The 19,993-nt window shown below is 39.5% G+C and overlaps 1 protein-coding gene across 1 annotated transcript in view; it reads left to right on the top strand.

Annotated features, from left to right (window-relative positions):
• snta1 (syntrophin, alpha 1) overlaps positions 1 to 12,914 on the top strand; it is a 32,402-nt gene extending 19,488 nt beyond the window's left edge. The window contains exons 3-8 of the mRNA XM_051414400.1: positions 7,685 to 7,880; positions 8,227 to 8,416; positions 8,718 to 8,848; positions 9,318 to 9,514; positions 10,953 to 11,140; positions 11,403 to 12,914. Of these exons, the coding sequence (XP_051270360.1) occupies positions 7,685 to 7,880; positions 8,227 to 8,416; positions 8,718 to 8,848; positions 9,318 to 9,514; positions 10,953 to 11,140; positions 11,403 to 11,495 (995 nt within the window). The 3' untranslated portion in view covers positions 11,496 to 12,914. The remainder of the gene's footprint in view (positions 1 to 7,684; positions 7,881 to 8,226; positions 8,417 to 8,717; positions 8,849 to 9,317; positions 9,515 to 10,952; positions 11,141 to 11,402) is intronic.
• The last annotated feature ends 7,079 nt before the right edge of the window (positions 12,915 to 19,993 follow it).

Genomic DNA, 19,993 nt, shown 5'->3' with positions numbered 1-19,993 from the left:
GTCATTTGATGTATTCAGAGCATAATTACTATCCACAGCACTCATCTTCTGTACTTTAGGGTGTACTGTAGCTGTTTCTGTTCTGAATTTCTGTGTGTATCCCTGCTGTGAAACCTCTGACCCTCTGGACACAAAGCTTGGTTCCTTTTCCTTCAGAGCCGCTGGCCCGTGAGGACATTGTGCTTAGGCTAGCTGAGGGAATGGATTAACCCACAAAATAACATAGCTTTATTAAATCACAATTCACCCTCAGACCTCCCCTCTCTCTGTGGCATCCAGTTTGCTTAACAGGCCCCTTCTGAACCCCACTGCCCCGATCTGAGGCCCCTGATAAATTGGTGGCCCAGTCTTTGTGCCACTCTGTCACTTCATTACAGGCTTAAACTCCACTGAACCATCTCACAGTATTGTGCAGCCTGTGCAGTTTGGGGTTGGAGGATGGGGGTGTAATAGGCATAAATGACAGTAAGGCATAAATGCAGCCATTACTCAGAAATGAATGATTTAATACATGAGAAACAGAAACAGGCTGAAAACAGGTGAAAAATTACTTTTTCACCTTTTCTAAAAACTGCTGATGTACCAGTCAACCTAAATGTATTATTCCCTGTTAACTTTTACAGCTGAGTTTTCAGCATCTGAGCATTTAATATATATATACTTGCATATAATAACCCACAATATTTTCTAAATTGTATGCATCATTCTACCATAACTTTTCAGTGACATTTATAAACTGTATCAGTGTTTTCTTAAGGCCCCTCTCTATTCAAAATTGAAGCAGCAGAAGTTTACATTACTTTCATTTGCTTCATTTTGAATAAAAATGAACTGTAGATGAGGTGTAAATGAGGTTCATTCAAGTCGCACAGCAAGTGACCGCTTTGAATCACACCAAGCCAATATACGTGAACCTATAAATGGAAAATTGAGTTTTTCTGCAATTTAGGCAGGAAACAGATCTCCAGACACAAAATTTAAAAGAAAAGTTGGAAAGTAAAGTGGCAATGTGTGCAGCTGAACCTCCCTTTCACTCTGTTCTTGTCCTCTGCCAGATCCTGTTCAAGTTTCCTTCACTTTCACTTTGTTGAATTAGGATAATTAACTCTCCTGACACACTATGCAAAGTAATCAAATCTGTGCTTTGGCAGTATGTGAATTAGTTTAAAAGTCTGATTTGGTGTGCTCTGCCCTCTCTCTCACTCTCATCCTCTCTCATACTATACCTTACACTCCCCGAGGTTGGCGTTTATCCATGAATTTAATGAGATGGGCTATAGGAACGACTAACTTATCTAAATCATTCAGAACAGGGGAAATATTCTTCGGCTGACTGACGCTGCCAGAAAGAGACACATTCATTTGCGAAACACTGGGGAAACACCTTACATGAGCTCACACACATCACTGAAAGGAGGCATGGACGTACACTTTCTTTATTTGTGTGTATACACACATGCCTCAAAACAGACATCAACACCACTTCAGGGTTCTGTAAGCCAGAGTAGAAAACATGCATTTCTTTGTACTATAGATCTTGACTGATATGTTTAGGGCTGATATGGAAATAAACAAATCAGATTTTTTTTAAAGAATCCCTGAAAGCTGCTCTAATCTTTATATTAACAATAGATAAAGTGACTAATGGGTAACAGTTTACTTTGTCCCTCTATTTGGCATTTATGAGCAGTATTGAAATAATACATGTTTATAATACACTATAATGTAGTGGTTAAGCATGTATGTGTTTAATAATGTATTTGTCAACAATATAGCTATTACCCACACCCACTGCTGTAGAAATTATGATGATAATATCTGTAAATATCACTACCTGCCAAGAATCAAACAGCAGACAAAGAAAAGCTAACGGCTGGTTGGAGTTTGTGGCAACTGGAGTCCATGGAGACCAAATCCAGAGCTACAGTAAAAGGAGAGTGAATATTGGACTGACATTCATCGGATGACAGAAACACGACTCCAAACTGAGTAAAATAAAGTGTTTTTCTTGCTTATCAAAAGTATCTGCTCTCACTGGCTGTAGCTCATTATATGGCTCCCCCAGTCATCTCCGACACAACCAGATATTTAGCCTCCTAGATATTTTCCTGGCGTCAGCGAGTCGAGCCTGCGGGTCACCTCGTTTAACAGTTCACTCAACGGGATCCTCCTCACAGGAGCGCGCGCCAATTTGCCTCCGATCTGGGGGCATGTGTCGACGATCTCCCAAAATATTTGGCAAGTGGAAAATCCGGGCTAAATTGCAATTGCAATTGCATTGTGCACTCGGCATCGTCTGCCAACATATACACTGTTTTGATCTGAAATGAGCCCAAATTGTCTGACAACATCAACCGTGCTGATGTATTGGTCACATTTAACTCTGCACGTGTTCCTGCTAGCATTCATACATTTGTTAACTACATCTATAAAATAAAATCTTCCTAATGTTTAGTTGCATCCTTCTTTTCGGAATCCACAACTTTTTTCTTCACCATCTAATTTATGATTGGTAGACTTAAGTGGGCTCAGTTGTTTTTTTTTTTTTGATTTTTACCTCAGTTGACCTCCGCGTACTGAATGAAAACAGCATGTGTTCCATAGTGTTTCAGTTATTTATGATGTTTTGGCCCAAGACATCTTTCCTTGTTGGTGGTGTAACATTGGGACATTCTTTGCCTGACATGGTTTACAGAGCCAACAGCATGCTTCTGAGGTCGCTGACTGGCCAATGACATTCCAGCTGCTCCCACGGTAACCAGTGGCAGGGGGGAGGAAGGGCTGGTGTTTTAGCTTTAGTTTAGTTTGTTTCGCCTTTGACAAGCCAATGGCACTTTTTTTCTACCGCCAAGTCAAGAAGCATGTTAATGACTGCCAACTTCATCAACCTGATGCTTTTCTGATTGGAGACCTTTATTTTACTGTCATTTTCCTTAGACCATCTAAGTGTAGGCGGACTGTTGGGTGGATGTAGAGAGTTTGTGTGTGTGTGTGTATGAGACAGTCAACACAATGGAGAGTATTGGCATTGAAAGTGAAGGAGAAAATTTAAACTTGTGCTTTGGCAATTTGGACTGTCCAGGGAGCTGGAAAAGAAAAGGAAGAAGCTTTTCAACAGGAGTTAAGTGAATTGTGTCAAAATAGAATTGGTTGAAAATGTCTGGTCAGGATTTGTGAGGTTCAATGTAAAGACTTTAGCAGGAAAAGCTTAGTGGCAGATTCTGCAGAAGAAGCAAAGAAAGTCCTCATACACACACACACACACACACACACACACACACACACACACACACACACACACACACACACACACACACACACACAGTACAAAAGTAGTTTCACTGGCTGCCAGATAAGCTAAAGTAATAACAGTGCCATCTCAGCTAATTTTAGCTCTGTATTGAATGTGCCGCCACTAGTATTCATGGCAACATTTCTGGCTGAGCTTAGCTGTATGCTCAGTCTCTCTCTATTGCCTGTCTCACTCTTCCTTATTCTCTTTTCGTGATCTCAGTTTTTTTTCCACCTCTTTCTCTTTTCCATGTTGTTCGGTCCTTTCCTCCACTCCTTCAATCCTCCACTCCCTCCCTCCTCTCATTTTCATTCACCACTCTGTTTGAAAACTGTCTCGTCCCATTTGTTGTGTGGGGCCACAGCTACTGCATGACATTTCTAACCTGGGGAAACACCAATGCGATCATTTCCACAACGTTTTTTTTTTTTTTTTTTTTTTGAATAGTAAGTCTCTTTAAAAAAAGTAAATAAATCGCCTTTATACGTACTATGATTGGTGTTTTTCCCCCAGCCTATTCTGTTGTGCAGATAGTGCAGCATGAAAGACAGACATAAACCCACACATGCATAATAAAGAGTAATGACCACTGAGAATAGAGCGCTGTTTACATGCCAGATATTAGTCATGCTTGCATTCTCTCTCCTGACTTTCTGAGTGTAGGGCTAGTTGCACGACTGAGACATCCTTATCATATACAGATAGCTATCACTGAAGTGCCTGTCTTTACCTGTCTGGCTGCACTGTGATTCCTGGGACTGGGACTTTATTAAAAAAATCCTGCAGCTTCAGTATAGTTGCAAGGTTCAAGAGATCTTCTACGATGGCTTCCACTCAAAACAATAATGTACGCAATCCCATTTACATTCCTGGTCTTGTGTCGTTGCCTGCCATATTGAGATTGACCACATCAATTTTGAATGGCCTTGGTCCAGCAACAAGGAGGCAGTTGGCTACCCCGTGGTACAAACATCAATGGGTTGGCACAAGAACAAATGGACAGAAGCTCATTTCCATGAAACATTACGTATGCAAGTTGACAGCTACTTCAAAGCTGTAGCTGGTACATATTGGTTGCTCACTGCTTGATACGTGTTCCCAGTCTTCACATCCCAATACATCTGGTTTTGTCTACAAATGCACATTTTTTTTACTCGGGACATTGAGCTGATTCTGCATAGTGTAAATGAGGCAAGTAAACAAGTGAAATTTAGAAGTAGAAATGGGAGACACTTATACATTAGGGTCATGTAAGGTGGGTGTATGTACCAACTAGTTCGTACAACTTCAGTACACTGCTAGGATACCTATATGTCTGGGTAAAAATTTAAATACCTGTGATACCTGAGTTTTGGTACCAATGCAAAATGTAAAAACCTTGTTACTTTGAGGAAACACAAACTTTCTGTATCCAACCAATTTGTCAGAATTCTCAAACACAAGCATCCATCTTCGAAATTTGCCGAAATAAAATCAAACAAGCTTTGATTTAAATCCAGAACTATCTGTCAAAGTAAAAACGAGCACAAATTTGAGCAAGAGTTCAATGAAAGCTTTTTGTACTGTATGCTACAGACACCAAGCCAGTTATCTAACAAGTAATGAGGGTTGATGCACTACACCATAAATATCTTTTTGGAATTTGTGTTCATTTGTGTGTGTGTGTGTGTGTGTGTGTGTGTGTGTGTGTGTGTGTGTGTGTGTGTGTGTGTGTGTGTGCGTGCACTGCTTAGCCAAGTGTGTGAGTAAGTGTTTGCGTTAAACCCAGACTGTGTGTGGGTCGTAAATGTTTGTCCCAGGAAACCATACTGGTAGACCATATATATGAAAAGGACGCTGTTAAACCAGCAAGGAGTAAGTGAGTGTGAGAGTGTGAGTATAAAAGGCAGGCATTTCATTTCAGTTTCAATACTCTTAATCCAAAGTAGGGGGGGAAAAAGTCATTCTTCTAAATTATTCTTTATAGATTTGAGAGAAAACCCTTTAATGATGAGACATTTTCAGCTTTTAGACATTGAAAAAGCCAAAGCGAACTAAAAAGGAACTGAGATTAGAGACAGATTGGAAATCATTGAGAAAGAATAAGAATTTTCAAAAGGAAAAGAGGTGCAGCCAGGAAGACAGTAACTACTCAGCTGACTCAGAGGAGCTACTGTATGTTTATAGTTTTCAGCATTTAGGTCATGCCCTTTTCTGCAGCAGCTTAAGGCTCCTTCAGACATACACTGTAATCCCTAAATGCTTTTCCAGTTTTAAATTTTGGCATCATGTTTGAAAAAGAACATGAGTAGCTGTTTCTATAAAGGGGTGTGTGTGTGTGTGTGTGTGTGTGTGTGTGTGTGTGTGTGTGTGTGTGTGTGTGTGCGCGCGCGCGCGTGCACAATCCCTCACCTTGCTTATCATAACACATAACTTTCTGTTATGCCTCTTCTCATGGCTTAGATTGCTGGATGCCAATCGTGTGAGCATTACATCCGTGTAGCGGTCATGCCCTTTTCGAACAGTCAACATGACACTTTTCCACAATGGAGACCTACGTGTGAAAGCTAAAAGCCATTACTTAGACCGACAGATGAAACCAGAAGGGAAAGCAGATTTACAGTGGGTGAGAAGGCGTGTTATGGGTGATCAGAGTTCTCCCTCAAAGACATTTCATGCACACTTTTGACCCTCTCTTCAATCACTGAGTCACTCTGCCACCTCTTGATGGAAAAGAGGAACACAAATCTGAATTACCTGAACTCTGTGAAATGAAACCATAAAAGAAAAGGAGCCACTACACAGTCCTAGATATGACATACCTGATGTTTTAACAAAATAATTGTATGGCTGCTTGACTGGCTGGCAGGGGCTCTATTTTGGGAGTGGTGGAAGCCCCCTTCTTTCATTCTTGTTGTGTCGTGTGCAACTTGCCCTCTGGCTACATGCCTCTTGTACTGTGCAAGAAGAGCACTTCACACTTCCCCAGTGAAACCAAAGCCCTGCCTTCAGCCTTCAGCCTCATGCCTTGCCATGTCCTCTGGGCTATTTTTATTCCAGCAGTGGCTACCTCTGCCAAACCCATACTGCAACCTACTGGACTGGAGCTGAGGCCATGTGTGTTTCTGTGTGTGTGTGTGTGTGAGATTCGTGTGTAGGTGTATGTAGGTGTGTGTGTGTGAGTGGTAAAACTGTGCATTAAGAAGAGATGAGAGCAGAGCAGAGCTGGGTGATGTGGCAAAGTATCACAAATTAATTTGGTAACACTAGATTATGTCCCATAAAACATGTAATTATGGAGCTTGGGGTTTGGGAAGTTGATCGTGGTCTGCAGATTTCCCCTGTTCGTATTTGGCTGGGGTCCTTTGTTGTCCTTCCCTCTCCCTCATTTCCTGTCATTTCTCTCTCCTCCCTCCCCTTCTTAATAAACAAGTAATTATGGGTTGCAATATTGTAGTCGTTGGGAAACAAAAGGAAATATGCATTTTGAAGTAATTATGGTAGAGAAGAATAAGAGTAAGAATTGATTATGTATTTTTTTTGGGGGGGGGGGCTTTTTTGTGCCTTGAGTTTGATTTATAAATCCCACAAAGCTCCTATATACATATATATATATATCCTGTAATGTAAATATAGGATACAATAATATAGGCACAATTAGACGAATGAATAGTGCGATTTCTGTCACAACATGTTTTTGCAGTATAGTGTGGTTATGTGCTCTTAACCTTCCTGCTCCCTGTAGTTATGAATGCCAAATGTCCCACTGTCAGTCACACAGTACTGAACAGTTAGTACATCGACTGTATTGATTCATATCAGCATGACAACAGAGGCACAATGGTCTTTTTTGATGTGACCGAACCAAATTCTATTTTATTTAACACAAAACAAGATAAAAACACAAACGTCATTGGATTGTCAATGACATCTAAAGTCTAATCTAAAATCTTGAGATCAATATTAAGATATTAAGAATACTGAGAATTTGGATTATGAGTTCCAACACACAGCTGGAGGGAATCACATCCCCTCACTGCCTCCAGCTGGTGCTCAAGACATGCCATCTCAGAATCACCCAAATAAAACAAGATACGAGAAGAAAGAAAAAAAAAAGTTCAGTAATTCACCTGGTTATATTTGCCATGTTAGGAATAATGTTTTCTTCATAAAAGACCATTATAAGTCCTACATACAGACAGAATTTTTCACACATGAATTTCTGCACCTTTTTAAACCCGTTCTTAAGTACTGCCACAGTTTTCAACTCATCTCTGAACCTGGAGGCTTCAAATTAATTTCCCAAATTCCCTTTCTCTCCCTCCTCTGTACTTCTTCTGCCTGTCCGTTTTATCTAATTCTCTCTCCCTCTCTCCCTCTCTCTCTCTCTCACACACTCTCACTTTGCTTCAGTGAAATACATCAAGGAGATGTCGGCCTTCTTTAAAAGCTCGGGGTCCCCTGGGGCTGCCCTCCCCTGGGACTCTCCCCCCTCCACACCTCAGAGGGGTACTGAGCTCTCACCCGCTGAGGTGAAGGAGCCCCGCAGCATCCCACTGAAGATGTGCCAGGTGACACGAAAACAGTGCCCCCCGGACACAGAAAACAGGTACTGTATGTTAGAAGTTAACAGCTTTGTGTCATTTTTGATTTTCAATTGATACATTTCTTTAAAAGAAATCTGACAGAGTCAAACCTGAACAGAATGGCTTACAGAGAATATTGTAAAAGGGACTTCTTACTCACACATTCTCTTTAATATCTGAAACTCCCTCTTCACCCTCAAGCTTTTCTCTCTTTCTCTGTCATTCGTCTTTTATTCCTCTAATTGCCTCTTTTTTTTCTCCATCTCCTCTTTTGTCCTCCTGCTTGTCTCTCTCTCTCTCTCTCTCTCTCTCTCTCTCTCTCTCTCTCCCCCCTCTCTCTCTCTCTTTCCTTCTCATCTCATCTGCCAGGTATTTCGAGGTGATTTCATCCAGCAGAAAGAACTCTGTGTTCCTGCGAGCAAAAGACCCAGCCATGGCCCAGTCCTGGTACAATGCCATCCAGGCTGGCGCTGCCAACCTTTTACCCCGAGTGAAGGAGGAGATGAAGACCATGCAACCTGGCATGGAGGTCAAACATCTGGGCTGGATTACAGAGCAGGTATGCAAGCATTCAAACATGTTTTTTTTCCTATATGTTACATTGTGTTTTTTGCTCTTTTTCATGTCTTCCTGAGGAAATTACAATTTTCAACTCCAGTGGACAATAAAGTTGAATCTTAAAGTGCATGCAGCAACACAGAAATACAGGAAGTACATAAAAGTTCATGCACCGTCGCGTAACAACCTGAACCCAGACTCACAACTGCACCCTACTGATATCCATGAGCATTACTGTCATAAATGTGAAATGTACCGTAACCGTTAAGTACCATATGAGTGGGTTTAAATGATGTGTGCAGGTGACCCAGGGTCCAGAGAGACCAGTACTGGCTGTGTTGACTGACAGAGACCTGCTCCTGTACCCGTCTTTGCCTGAAAGCAAAGAGATCCTCAACAGCCCCACCAAGAGTCACCCGCTCATTGCTACCAGGTTGACACGCACAAACACCTGCATATTGTGCACATACACCACACACAGAACCAGATGTTTACGCACAGAGATTCACACAACGTAAAACATGCATTCGGCTTTTAATAAACTTAATAGATCCGTTCTCCGACCTGAGCAGCCCAGTTTTGAGTGAACAGATCTTTCTGTGGCTGCTTTTGGCCCAGTCAAGGAGCACATGCTCACTCTTTCCATAAATGGACTATTGGATGTTTTGCCACATAACGTCACATTCATTTGGAAAACATTAGTGCACCCAGAACCTATGAGTCATGTGTTTTTCCTCCCTTCTTTTTCTCCTGTCTCCTCGCCACATCTCCCTTTTCACTTCTGTAACACACAAACCTGCATACTCCTTTATTCTGGCCCATCTGTTTCTATGAATCTTTTTCTTAGTTACCCCCTTTCTCATCCCCGTTTTTCCTCATACTTTGTCCTCTTCCCCTTTCAGATTGGTCCACTCTGGCCCAGGAAAAAGTTCTCCTCTCCTGGACTCTGACCTCTCATTTGGCCTGCGTTCAGGCACTAAGCAAGGCGTGGAGACCCATGTGTTCAGGGTGGATTTGGCCAAGGAGCTTTCCACCTGGACTCATCTGCTGGTGGAGGGTTGCCACAATGCTGCTGAGCTCATCAAGGAGGTCACCACGGGTACAGAGATTTGTTTGACTCCCAGTTCTATCTTCTTTGTTGCTACACAGTTTCTCCACCTACAAGTAGAACATTCAAATTTTGTTCTGAACTATCAGAGGGCACAAGGAATTGGCCAGGAATAATATTTGATTGTCTTTGAGCGTTTCTCATCCTTGCCTGAGTGAGCAGGGAATCACACATCCAAGACTCAAGATTTGACTCCCACTGGGGTCACCCTTTTGTAAAAATGAATCTTCTTATGGTACTCTATTAGTTGTTCAAAGTAAGGGCCTGTTCATGATGAGTATCAGAAACACAAGTGCTTAGTTATGTAAGCATTAGTAACCTATAATAACTCAAACGTGTATATAAAAAATACATGCACAACAGTACATTAGTACTATATAAGTAGATCTATCCCCCTAAAAGACATCATTGTATCAACAAAAAGTTCTCTAAATGATGATGATCTAAATGAATAAAAGAGGAGTCCCTCTAACACAACTCCAAACTCAAGACTGCTGTGAAAGACCTGTCAACATTGATTGACAGGTCTTTCACACTGAACTAATGCAAGTGAATCTTAGCTGTAATATTTTTGATTCTGTTAAAGATTTTGTTTGCAATAAAACATGTATATATTTTTATTTTAATTCTGGTCTGTTGAAAATCTAAATTGTGTTCATATGGATCAATCTCACTCATTTCTATGAATTTACCTCAAATCAATTTAATCCAAACAATTTCTGCTTGGGCACAAGACATGGTTTTCAATTCAACACAGACATCTTGATACACAATAGGAGCCTGTCTCACAAAGCAGGATTAGGAGTTAAAATTTATTGTTTCTTGCACAATGATTTAGGGACTGTACTCTTGAGCACAATGTCCTCAATCTCTGGAGATTTCTTCTGGCTACATGTTTATAAAAGACTTGAAGTGGGTTTTAGAAAGCTTTTTGTAATAGCTTTTTATGAAAAGCTTGAGAGGAGACAAAACATTTTTGTTCTGATTCAAGTACAACTGTATAAATGTCTGAGTAACTTCCATGATCCAGATTTGGAATTTTAGTCATCAAAGTTTCTTCTGAAAACTAATACTTCTGTGAAACAAGCACCAGTTCACATACAGTGCAGTGTAGTAATGTTGTTACATTGCCCTCTGCTGGTAGTGTTAGGTGATGCAACAGACTTTCGGCCTAAAACCTAAAATGCTTTATTTTTAGTAGTAGGACGAGTTCCATTTAACTAAGAGCTAGACGTATTCTCTTTTATTAACAATAAGCATTACATATTTCAGTGCACCAAGGTGTACACAGGATACAGCCAAGAATTCTGGGCTCTGCGTCCACACCGTAACACTTAAAAACAGTTTCAGCTGAGCACTGTAAAAGCATTACATTACCTTCCTTTGTTCCGCCTCTATGTAACCCCTGTTTTGTTTTCCACCCTGGCAGCCTGTAGTTGGAATGGGAAGGAGTGTACCCTGGGAGTGCACATTGATGAGGGTTTCACACTATTCACAGAAGAAATGGGTGTCAGGAAAAGTATCCTGCTCCAGCAGCCCTTCGAGCGCCTAAGAATGTCCTCAGACGATGGAGTTCGCATGATGTTCCTTGACTTTGGAGGCCCGGAGGCCGAGATTGTAAGTTAATGTTGTCCATTAGACTTTCTCAGTATATAGTATTTTCAATATTATTAAATTATAACCACCATAGACTTGAGCTGTTCTATTGAATTCGATTGAAAGCTCCAGAAAAATCCAAAATACCAGCTACAATTTCTGAGGTCATGAATGAAGTACCAGTGTGATATACAGTATTACAAAGCTCACATTCACATTCTCACACTTCTGACTTTTTTCTCTTTCACATATCATGCTCTCTAAACTCTATCTCTTCTTTCAGCAACTGGACCTCCACTGTTGTCCCAAGACCATAGTCTTCATCATCCACTCTTTCCTGTCTGCTAAGGTCAAGCGACTTGGCCTCCTGGCATGATGATGGCCAACCATCCAATACATCAGCAATAGGAATATTCAATAAAACACACAGCCCAGAAGACTCTGAAAGACCAGATGTGGCCCAGAAAAAGATGCTGACTAACCCTTTCTTTTCAGTCTTCCTAGGCCTCTAATATTATCAGCTCTGGTCAGGCACCCCCCTGGTTTTTCTTGGGGAATGAAGAGAAAACTACAGCATTGATGGACCTTTGTTGAACTCATAGTTGTAAGGTAAAGAGAGGTTTTACAGATGGTGTAGCAGCCATTTAAGGGATCGGACACCTGTCAGATATGTTACGATAGGTCATGACACTTTATGATGACAAACTGTGTGAATACGACAGCCTGCATCTTAATGTTTCTAAGCTTGAAGTCCCAACAGTTTTATGTTTTTTTGCCCCATTGTTCAGTTTTATTTTGTTTAATGAGTCACGGCAGGCCTTTGTCACGAGCATCCTTTCATCTTTCAATCTTTGCTTTATGTGCTGTGAGCAGTCATAACACAAGTTGTTTCACAAATGTCCTGATTGATGTTGGACAAACATTTTCTTTTATAAAGGCAGCTTCAGTGGAGTGACGGAATGACATGACTGATCACTACATGATCAATAGTTTGTACTGAACAATGTACAGAACACCACTATAATGATATGTTTTTAATGTGGACTTCCCAATGCCAAATAATATATATTTTTCATTGCAGCTAAATTTGTTCTTATTTTATTTTCATCTCCCGCCCTGTTTTAAGCTTACAATACACGGCCTAACAAAAAATGACTAACAGAGTATATTGTGAAAGACATTTTTAAAATTGTGTTTTATTTTAACCAATAAAATCGATACAAACTTGTAATGTTCCTAACAAAAAAAGCCACCTATCTTAACAAGAGCTGTTTTCCTACCAGCAAAGGCTTTCCCGTAATCATGTATTGATAGATGACAAGCAGTTGGCTGAAAGAGTGCCAGTCCAGCTAAGCTACTTCTGTATGGATAAGCTACAAGTACAGAGTTCAGCTCTTTATTAAACGTATTATATAGTACAGTGTTTTTTTCTGTACTTCATAATTTAATCACCAGAGTGGACAAACAGGCTTCATCAGAAATCACTGATGTTGCATTTTTACACAGCTTGTCCAACATTTTAATATTTTAATTTACCATATAAAAGATGTTGAGTTGTTTACATCATAAATTGTTTGATTGTTTTTTTTCTTTATTATTTGTGTCAGCTGAACATCCACAACTTGGGGCCTTCTCTCTGTGACCCACACTAAACAGACTTGTATTAATATATATTTCAAAACTAAACCTTGTTTGCTTTCAAAAAATAAAATGTATTGTATATTCTTATTTAAACAAAGGTGTGCCTTGCAGGGTTGTTTGTATATAAACATGTAATAAACTTTGTTAACTTTTATTTTTTAATTTGCATGTGCTTTATTTACACTGCATAAATGTCACTCTTCATTATTTTGCTCCATAGAGCACTTTAGAATCTTTCAGCTCTTTGTTTTGGTTTTCCAGCCTGCAGCTTTACTGTTTCAGTTTGTTCTCGTCGCTTTGACAAACCACTTTTTCAGCAGCAGCAGGCATCTGTTTTAAGTAAAAAACACAAAAAACAACCACCCCACTAACTGCCCAGCACAATACCGGCATACAGACTAGCTGGTGCAGATAGTGGAGCGTTTAACTTCAAGTTTAACATTAAATTTTAAGTTTAAAAGCCAGATTTTCCCTTAGAGTTTGGTAGAAAACAAAAACAGAGCTAAAAGGAGTGAATATAATGTACTCAAAATGAATACCGATGTTCTGTGTCTGTTGGATATTTAAACAGGCATCTCTTCACTGACGCTTGGATGTACAGCTCGCCATCATCTTGGGAGTGGATAAAAAAAAAAAGCTTTGGTCAAAAAGGAGGAACTCTTGGTGGAATCACACCTGTCAGTCAAGCACACACTCTCAAATCATATTTTTACTTGTTTCTTAACTCTCTAATAGCCTGATGTTTCTCAAAATGGAAATCAAAACATCATTAGGAGTGAAATGAGCTACTGTGACCCTACTTGTGAAAAAAGGATTGATGTTTCTGAATCTATGTGCAATAGCTCTTAAACTCAAACAGTCTTGTAAAGTCCTTTTTAAATCAGTCCTAATGCACTTTTCATATCCAGCTGCAAGTTTTAATGTCATATCTCATGGTCTTTAACGAGCCGTTCCACTGAGCAGCAGATCTAGCCTACACGCTGTCTTTATTTAACAGCCCCAGTTGGTGGTCTGACAGTTTTATTAAGTCCAGACAGATCTGCAGAATGGGCAGAGCAAAGATGATGATGATGAGATGCTTTAGTCAGCGGGGTGTGTGATGGAGACAGTTAGGCCTGCTGCTAGCCATTGTAAAAGGAGCACACAAACAGTCCCCTCTTATATGCTTTTACTGCCATGAGGCCGTGTTATCAGTGAGGCACAGATGCTGCTTGTTACTGTGTAAAGTGTGAGCGTTTGTGCGTGTGCATATGCTTTTTTAAACACGTGTATTTTCATGTGTATGTGCCTGAACAACAAATGGAAGCTGGAGAGTCTCGTAATAACAAACTGTGAGTTGTATATCAGCCTATCAAATCAGAATAGAGTGTTCACATTTGATCATATCTTCTCTCTCTCCTTTCTCTCCCTCCCTCCCCTTTCAGCTCTCACTCCTCTTGTTGAGAGTGTTACCATGGTAACGGCAGGGAGTGCTCAGATTGGCTGTGTCTGTCTCTTCCCCTGAACTATGGTTTTGCTGCTGAAATTGCCAATCAGCCTCTCAGATCCGCTGGAGAGGAGGAGGAGATTGTGTGAATATATTTTGATTAACAAAAATGGAAGGGCACTTTGGAGGGAGAGGAAGGGGGAGAAAATTGTCAGAAAATATGATGTCAGTAAGTGAAGGGGCTAAGAGAAAATGTTGCACTGGATAGAATACACTCCGCAATCCCTTCTTTTGTATTGCAGGCTACAGAGCAAACATTATTACATACAAAGAGAAGGAATATTGACTCTAAAGATTGGAACACTATAACATAACACTATACACTATAATTTTGACAGTCGGGCATTATACTCTTTATTTGAATTTCCATAATAACCAGGAATATTGAGTGAATGTCGACATAAAAGAATGAAAAGAAGTGGAGGCTGGAGATGAGATTAGTCTGGGCTGATCAAGGTATGCGCGCTCCTGTTTAAAGGACTATACAGCAGTTTTTGTGATGTTTTAGCCCAGATTTTATTTATACTATTTTGTCAAGTCTAATTTTTTGTAGCATGATAATGCAAAGCAGACATTTCAGATCAATCAGTCACTACTTCCAGCTGCATTATCGGCAACAATAAGGAGTCTTTCAGAACATTAAATCAAAAAATATGGCGTCTACTGTCTCCCCTTCATTATTCTCTGCCAAGACACAAATGCAATAAACATACAGTGAACACGGTTGCCGTAAAAGGTCTGTAAAAAATAAATGGGCTAAAATATACCAAAACATTCATCTGATCAAGCTGTGGTGAACCGATGTCAGGAGCAGTGTCCATTAAATACACAAAACATCACTACACGAAGTAAATTGCACTGCTGCACTACAATCAAATGAACCTGATTATTATCTGAAAAACACTCCAGCATATATTCAATAAAATGTTTCAATAACTATGACCCCCCCCCTCACCCTGTGGACTTTTCCGACTGCAGAGTTATGACAGGTTTTATATCCTAAATGCTTTGTGGCTTTGGTGAAAACAGTCTTATGTGAGGTTCCACACATTTTTACTAGTTCTGCTTTCTTTTTTAGTCATTTGCATCGTGGCATGCCTATTAAACTAATAAATAAGACGATGCTGAGTCATTTTTTTATTTTAATGGAATCCCAGTGGATATGTCATTTTTAAATGACAAGATTTAAATGCCATTTTTAATAACTGCCCAGGAAACAAAGGAAAAGATGCCACAGGCCCAGCATGTTTATTTGGCATCATTTTTACTCTTTATTACTCCATTAGAGCTTCATCAAATGAGTATCAGCTTTTGGAAACTGATCCACAACTATTGCTAAAGATGTTGATCAAAAACATCACTAACACAACTACTTGCTTATTGTGGTTACTGTCTCCATCACTTCCTTTATAAAGCCATCATCACAATCATCAATATAATCACTATTATCATCAGTGCTGTCATCATCATTCATCATTATGAATGCTTGCCCTAGGGTCTGATTGAATCATCGCACTGTATACAGATCAGCAGGCTTTGCTGTGCATAATCAAAAGATCAAGTATGGTTGTGAATGCAAATTTTCTCATAAAACTTGAACAGCTTTTTTCACAAACTCCTGCACCTGTGATCTGTGCTGGAATGTAAGTAAGTACATTTACAAGTTCAAATTCGGAGTACTTGCACTTGAGTATTAACATTTTAATGCTACTTTAGTAGTTTACTTCAATACATTTTAGAAGCAAATGGTATTTTAAAAACTTGTTACTTTGCTGTTTCCAATTTGTGACCTTTATAAAATATGATTTTCCATTGATTTAACTTACCAACATTATGTACAGTTAAATTAGCTCTGCCTCGATCAGCTGAACTATAAAAAGTATGCATCTTATGTATTAATAATACAAATCCAGCAGAATAACATTTAATATTTTATAACACTAACAGAAGACATTCTGTACAGGTGGCCTACTTTTTACTGTTAATACTTAGGTACTTTACTTTTATATAATCTCAAATGCAGGACTTATACTTTACTTACTTTTTCCCCCTTGCTTTACAGTTCTTAGAAATTTTACAGTTATGTATACATTGACAGTCTACCTTGCACTTTTCACCTTTAACTAAATTGATTTCCATATAGGATTTAAGTAAATCAGCAGCTGTCTCAATAGCAGCTCTTGCCTCAATCTTAAGAGCACTGATGGAAGCAATAGACGTTCCTAAAATTAAATAATATTTTAAAAAAAGCCCATTGTTTTAACATAAACTATGAAAGGCTTCCCATCTTAAAATAAAAATTTTATTAACTGCTGTCTTGGCAGACTACCCAACTCAAGTAAGGATCAGTACTTCTTCCACTACTACCCAAAAGTAAGACTATGTGCATCTGTGTCCATTTCCACACACAGGGGACTTTAGAAAGATATGCTGGTATAATACATGTACATGCAGCAGAAGGCTATTTTGGATCCTGCAGTGTGTATCACAGCGGACAGATGGCAGTAGAGTATTGAGGGAGGAGAGAAAAGTTCAGGTCTGGTTTGGAGTTCAGGTTTAAATGCGCCGTCAGAAACAGTAGGGGTCTCTGTCTCTCCATACAGAAGATTCACAAAGAAAGCATTGGTGTTCAGTGAGGGAAAGAGAGAGAGAGAGCATTTAAGCTTTGATTGGTCCTGACCTAATTCAGAACAGGACATCCCACAATATTCAATACTCTAATTCTTGGTTTTTTTCTCTCTCTCTCTCTCTCTCTCTCTCTCTCTCTCTCTCTCCCTCTCTACCCTATCTTTTTTTCTCTCTCTCAACACAAAAGGACTGGAGAGAGGAAAGAGGGCAAGAGATTAATACTAAGGCTCGAGCCGAGCAATTCATATTCCAATTGGAAGAGCATGTTATCTATTTTCTCACACTCATTCATTGTGCTTTTCGTCCTGAGAGGCATTCGGATCAAAGCAGGATTCAACAGGAATCAAACAGGACTTTCAAGGAACTCAGCAATGGTGACAGCATTTAGTCTGGGCAGAATGTTTCAACCTTGCCCAGACACCAAAGGAAACAACTGCACAATCACGTTCACATCAACTCCTCAATAACCATGTGTCAAATATGTACAGAGGGAGATGGTGAGGCTAAAGCTGAATCCTGTGTCATTGGAAAGTCATTCATCCAAGCTTAATCAATCTAGGTTGTTTGATTCAATTCAAACTGCCTCCCAGGCAGAAGAAGGGAGGAAGAGAGAGGCAGAAAATGAGAGTTGAGCTGAGCTGACTCTTTCTAACTTTGACAAGGCTTCTCTCCATCTCTTGTCTCCTTCATTTTCCCCTTTTTCTTTCTTTCCCTCTATCCTTCTCTCATCCTCATCCTAGGGGCAAGAATTATAGGTACTCATTTCATGCTAAGGCACAGCTTGGATTTCTTTTTTTTTTCAGTCACCAGTATTTTTTTAATATTGTTATTACTACTGTATGTCTTAAAGACCAGGTTAGGGTTATTAAATATGCCAAAGCGAATTGTATTTTCGCTCAAGTAAGCTCCTTGGAAATATTCCATCAGGGCACCCTTTTATTCTTTCCAAATGTAGTTATGAATTTTAAAGTAGACTTGTATTACTGGAGGAGAGAGGTGTGTGATCAGAATACTGAGCAAAGCCCAGATTGGAATTCCTTGTTCTTGGAGCATTGAAAGGGAGACTGTTGCTGTCAACAGGAGCGGTTAAAAAAAAAGAAAAAGAGAGAGAGAATGGGGGTTAATGCAGGCGGCTGGTGATGACAAGCACACTTAAGTTTCTTTTCTTTTTTATTTATTTGAGGTAATGGAAATTGGCCACATTGCTTTTGGAAAGAGATGTTGAAAACATTTCACAAAATGAGCGCATAATATTGTAATTGATAAGGAAATTATAATAAAAATGTTTCATTTGTCAAACAACGCTGCAAATTTTTATTGCCTTCCTTGCTTTCTAGGGTTAAAATGCTTCTTTTTTTTTTTTTTTTTTTTTTTTTTACAGAGCAACACCATCATATAGACATTCAGATCCAACACCACCACTACCCCCCCACCCCCACCCCATTCTGCCTTCATTTTTTGGTATTCATGAGCATATGCTCCTGTGTGAAGTCCCCTGTCAATAAATATGCACAGTCTTAATTGTTCCCATCGTAATTAGACTACAGTTCTGTTCTTTTTGGCTCAGGTGTATGTTAAAGCTTTTTCTTTTGTTTGTGGTTTGGCACCTCTGATGATTTCCATGACAATCATTTGAGTGAGCGAGGAAGCGAGAAAAGGGGAGAGAGAGAGCGAGAGAGAGAGAGAGAGAGAAAGAGAGAGAGAGAGAGAGAGAGAGAGAGAGAGGAGAGAGAGAGAGAGAGAGAGAGAGAGAGGAGGTGAGAAACAGTTGCTGGAATAAAGCCCCATCTCAATCTGAATAGCTTATTAATAGAGCTGGTCCCAGGCAAACAGATGGCAGCTGCCAAAAACAAACATAGAAATCACAGAAATGAAAACCCTAATTCAATTAGGTGGGAAGCATTCCTCACTGCAGCAGTTATTGAGCAGTTTCCATTAATTTGATAATCCATTTTTTAAAAGAATTGTATTAAAACGTGCCTTTTCCAGAATGTTCTCCTGTGTTTATTATCTGAGGCTGACAAGCAGAGAAAGAAGAGGCCGCAAGCTGCATGTATGTGGGTGTGAGAAGAAAACAGGATTTAAGTCATTACTGGCTCATGGTTAACAAATGCAATTAAAGTTACGAATGAATGATTCAATTGCTGAGTTTATGCTTTGAATTTATAGTTCAGATTAGGAGTCTACTGGATCAGTGTTCCCATTTCAACATATTATTCATCACTGTCTATAAGAGAAAAATTAAATAGGTTTTTGTAGGTTACGGGTGATTCTGTGGTTTATCCTGTACTTAAAAATAGGGTTGTGCTGTGTCTTCATTGTAGGGAACATTTTAAGGTTGTCCACATCAACTGCTGGATGGATTACCACAGCACAAACATCGTCAAGTTTCAAATCTCATTCTTGAGCTTAGAAATGGCAGCTGACAAAACAACCATTCACTTACTTGCATAAAGACCATGTGATATTATCAAAAGCTCCAGAAGAGATAAATAAATAGATCTTACAAATCTGGTTTCGTCAGGCGCCGTTTCCAAGGTCAAGCATAAGCTCTGAAACTCAACAGAAAATATAGAAATATGAACATCAACATTTTCAGAAAACTCATGGAAACTCGTGGAAAACTCCATGCGCTGATGAAAATCATGTTCGACAAAGCACTGAGGTGAGGTTGTTTTGTCAACTGTTACAAATTGTCTTGATTAGGATGTCAGGGACGGAAGATTTTGGACATCCTTTGGCAAAAGGAACAAATTATTATCTCGCAATACAACTAATTTTGCACGACTTGATGGGCTTCCCAATCCCACATATGATTAGATTTAGGCAATTAAAGTGTTCTATGGAAAGATTGTGGCTAAATGTTAACAAAGTAAACACTTTATCATCAATAGTCACTTTTGGTTATAGTAGTGAGTGATCTTCATAAGGTCCCATATTAAAATGCCCAACTTTAAACCAGAAATAAATATGTTTACAGCCTGGTTTCTAAAGCAAAATACCACATTCATGAAGTCTGTAAGCGGAGTGAGTTTTTATATAACTCATCTGTTTAAATTATATTAAGGCTTAAAGTTATGCATAATTAAGGACGTGGCCTCTTTGAATGACAGGTGGGT

This window comes from Dicentrarchus labrax, unplaced genomic scaffold (genome assembly GCF_905237075.1).
Source record: "Dicentrarchus labrax unplaced genomic scaffold, dlabrax2021, whole genome shotgun sequence".
NCBI classification, from domain to species: Eukaryota; Metazoa; Chordata; class Actinopteri; family Moronidae; genus Dicentrarchus; species Dicentrarchus labrax.
Note: the sequence above shows the minus strand (reverse complement) of the source record. Positions and strands in the feature narration are given on the sequence as shown.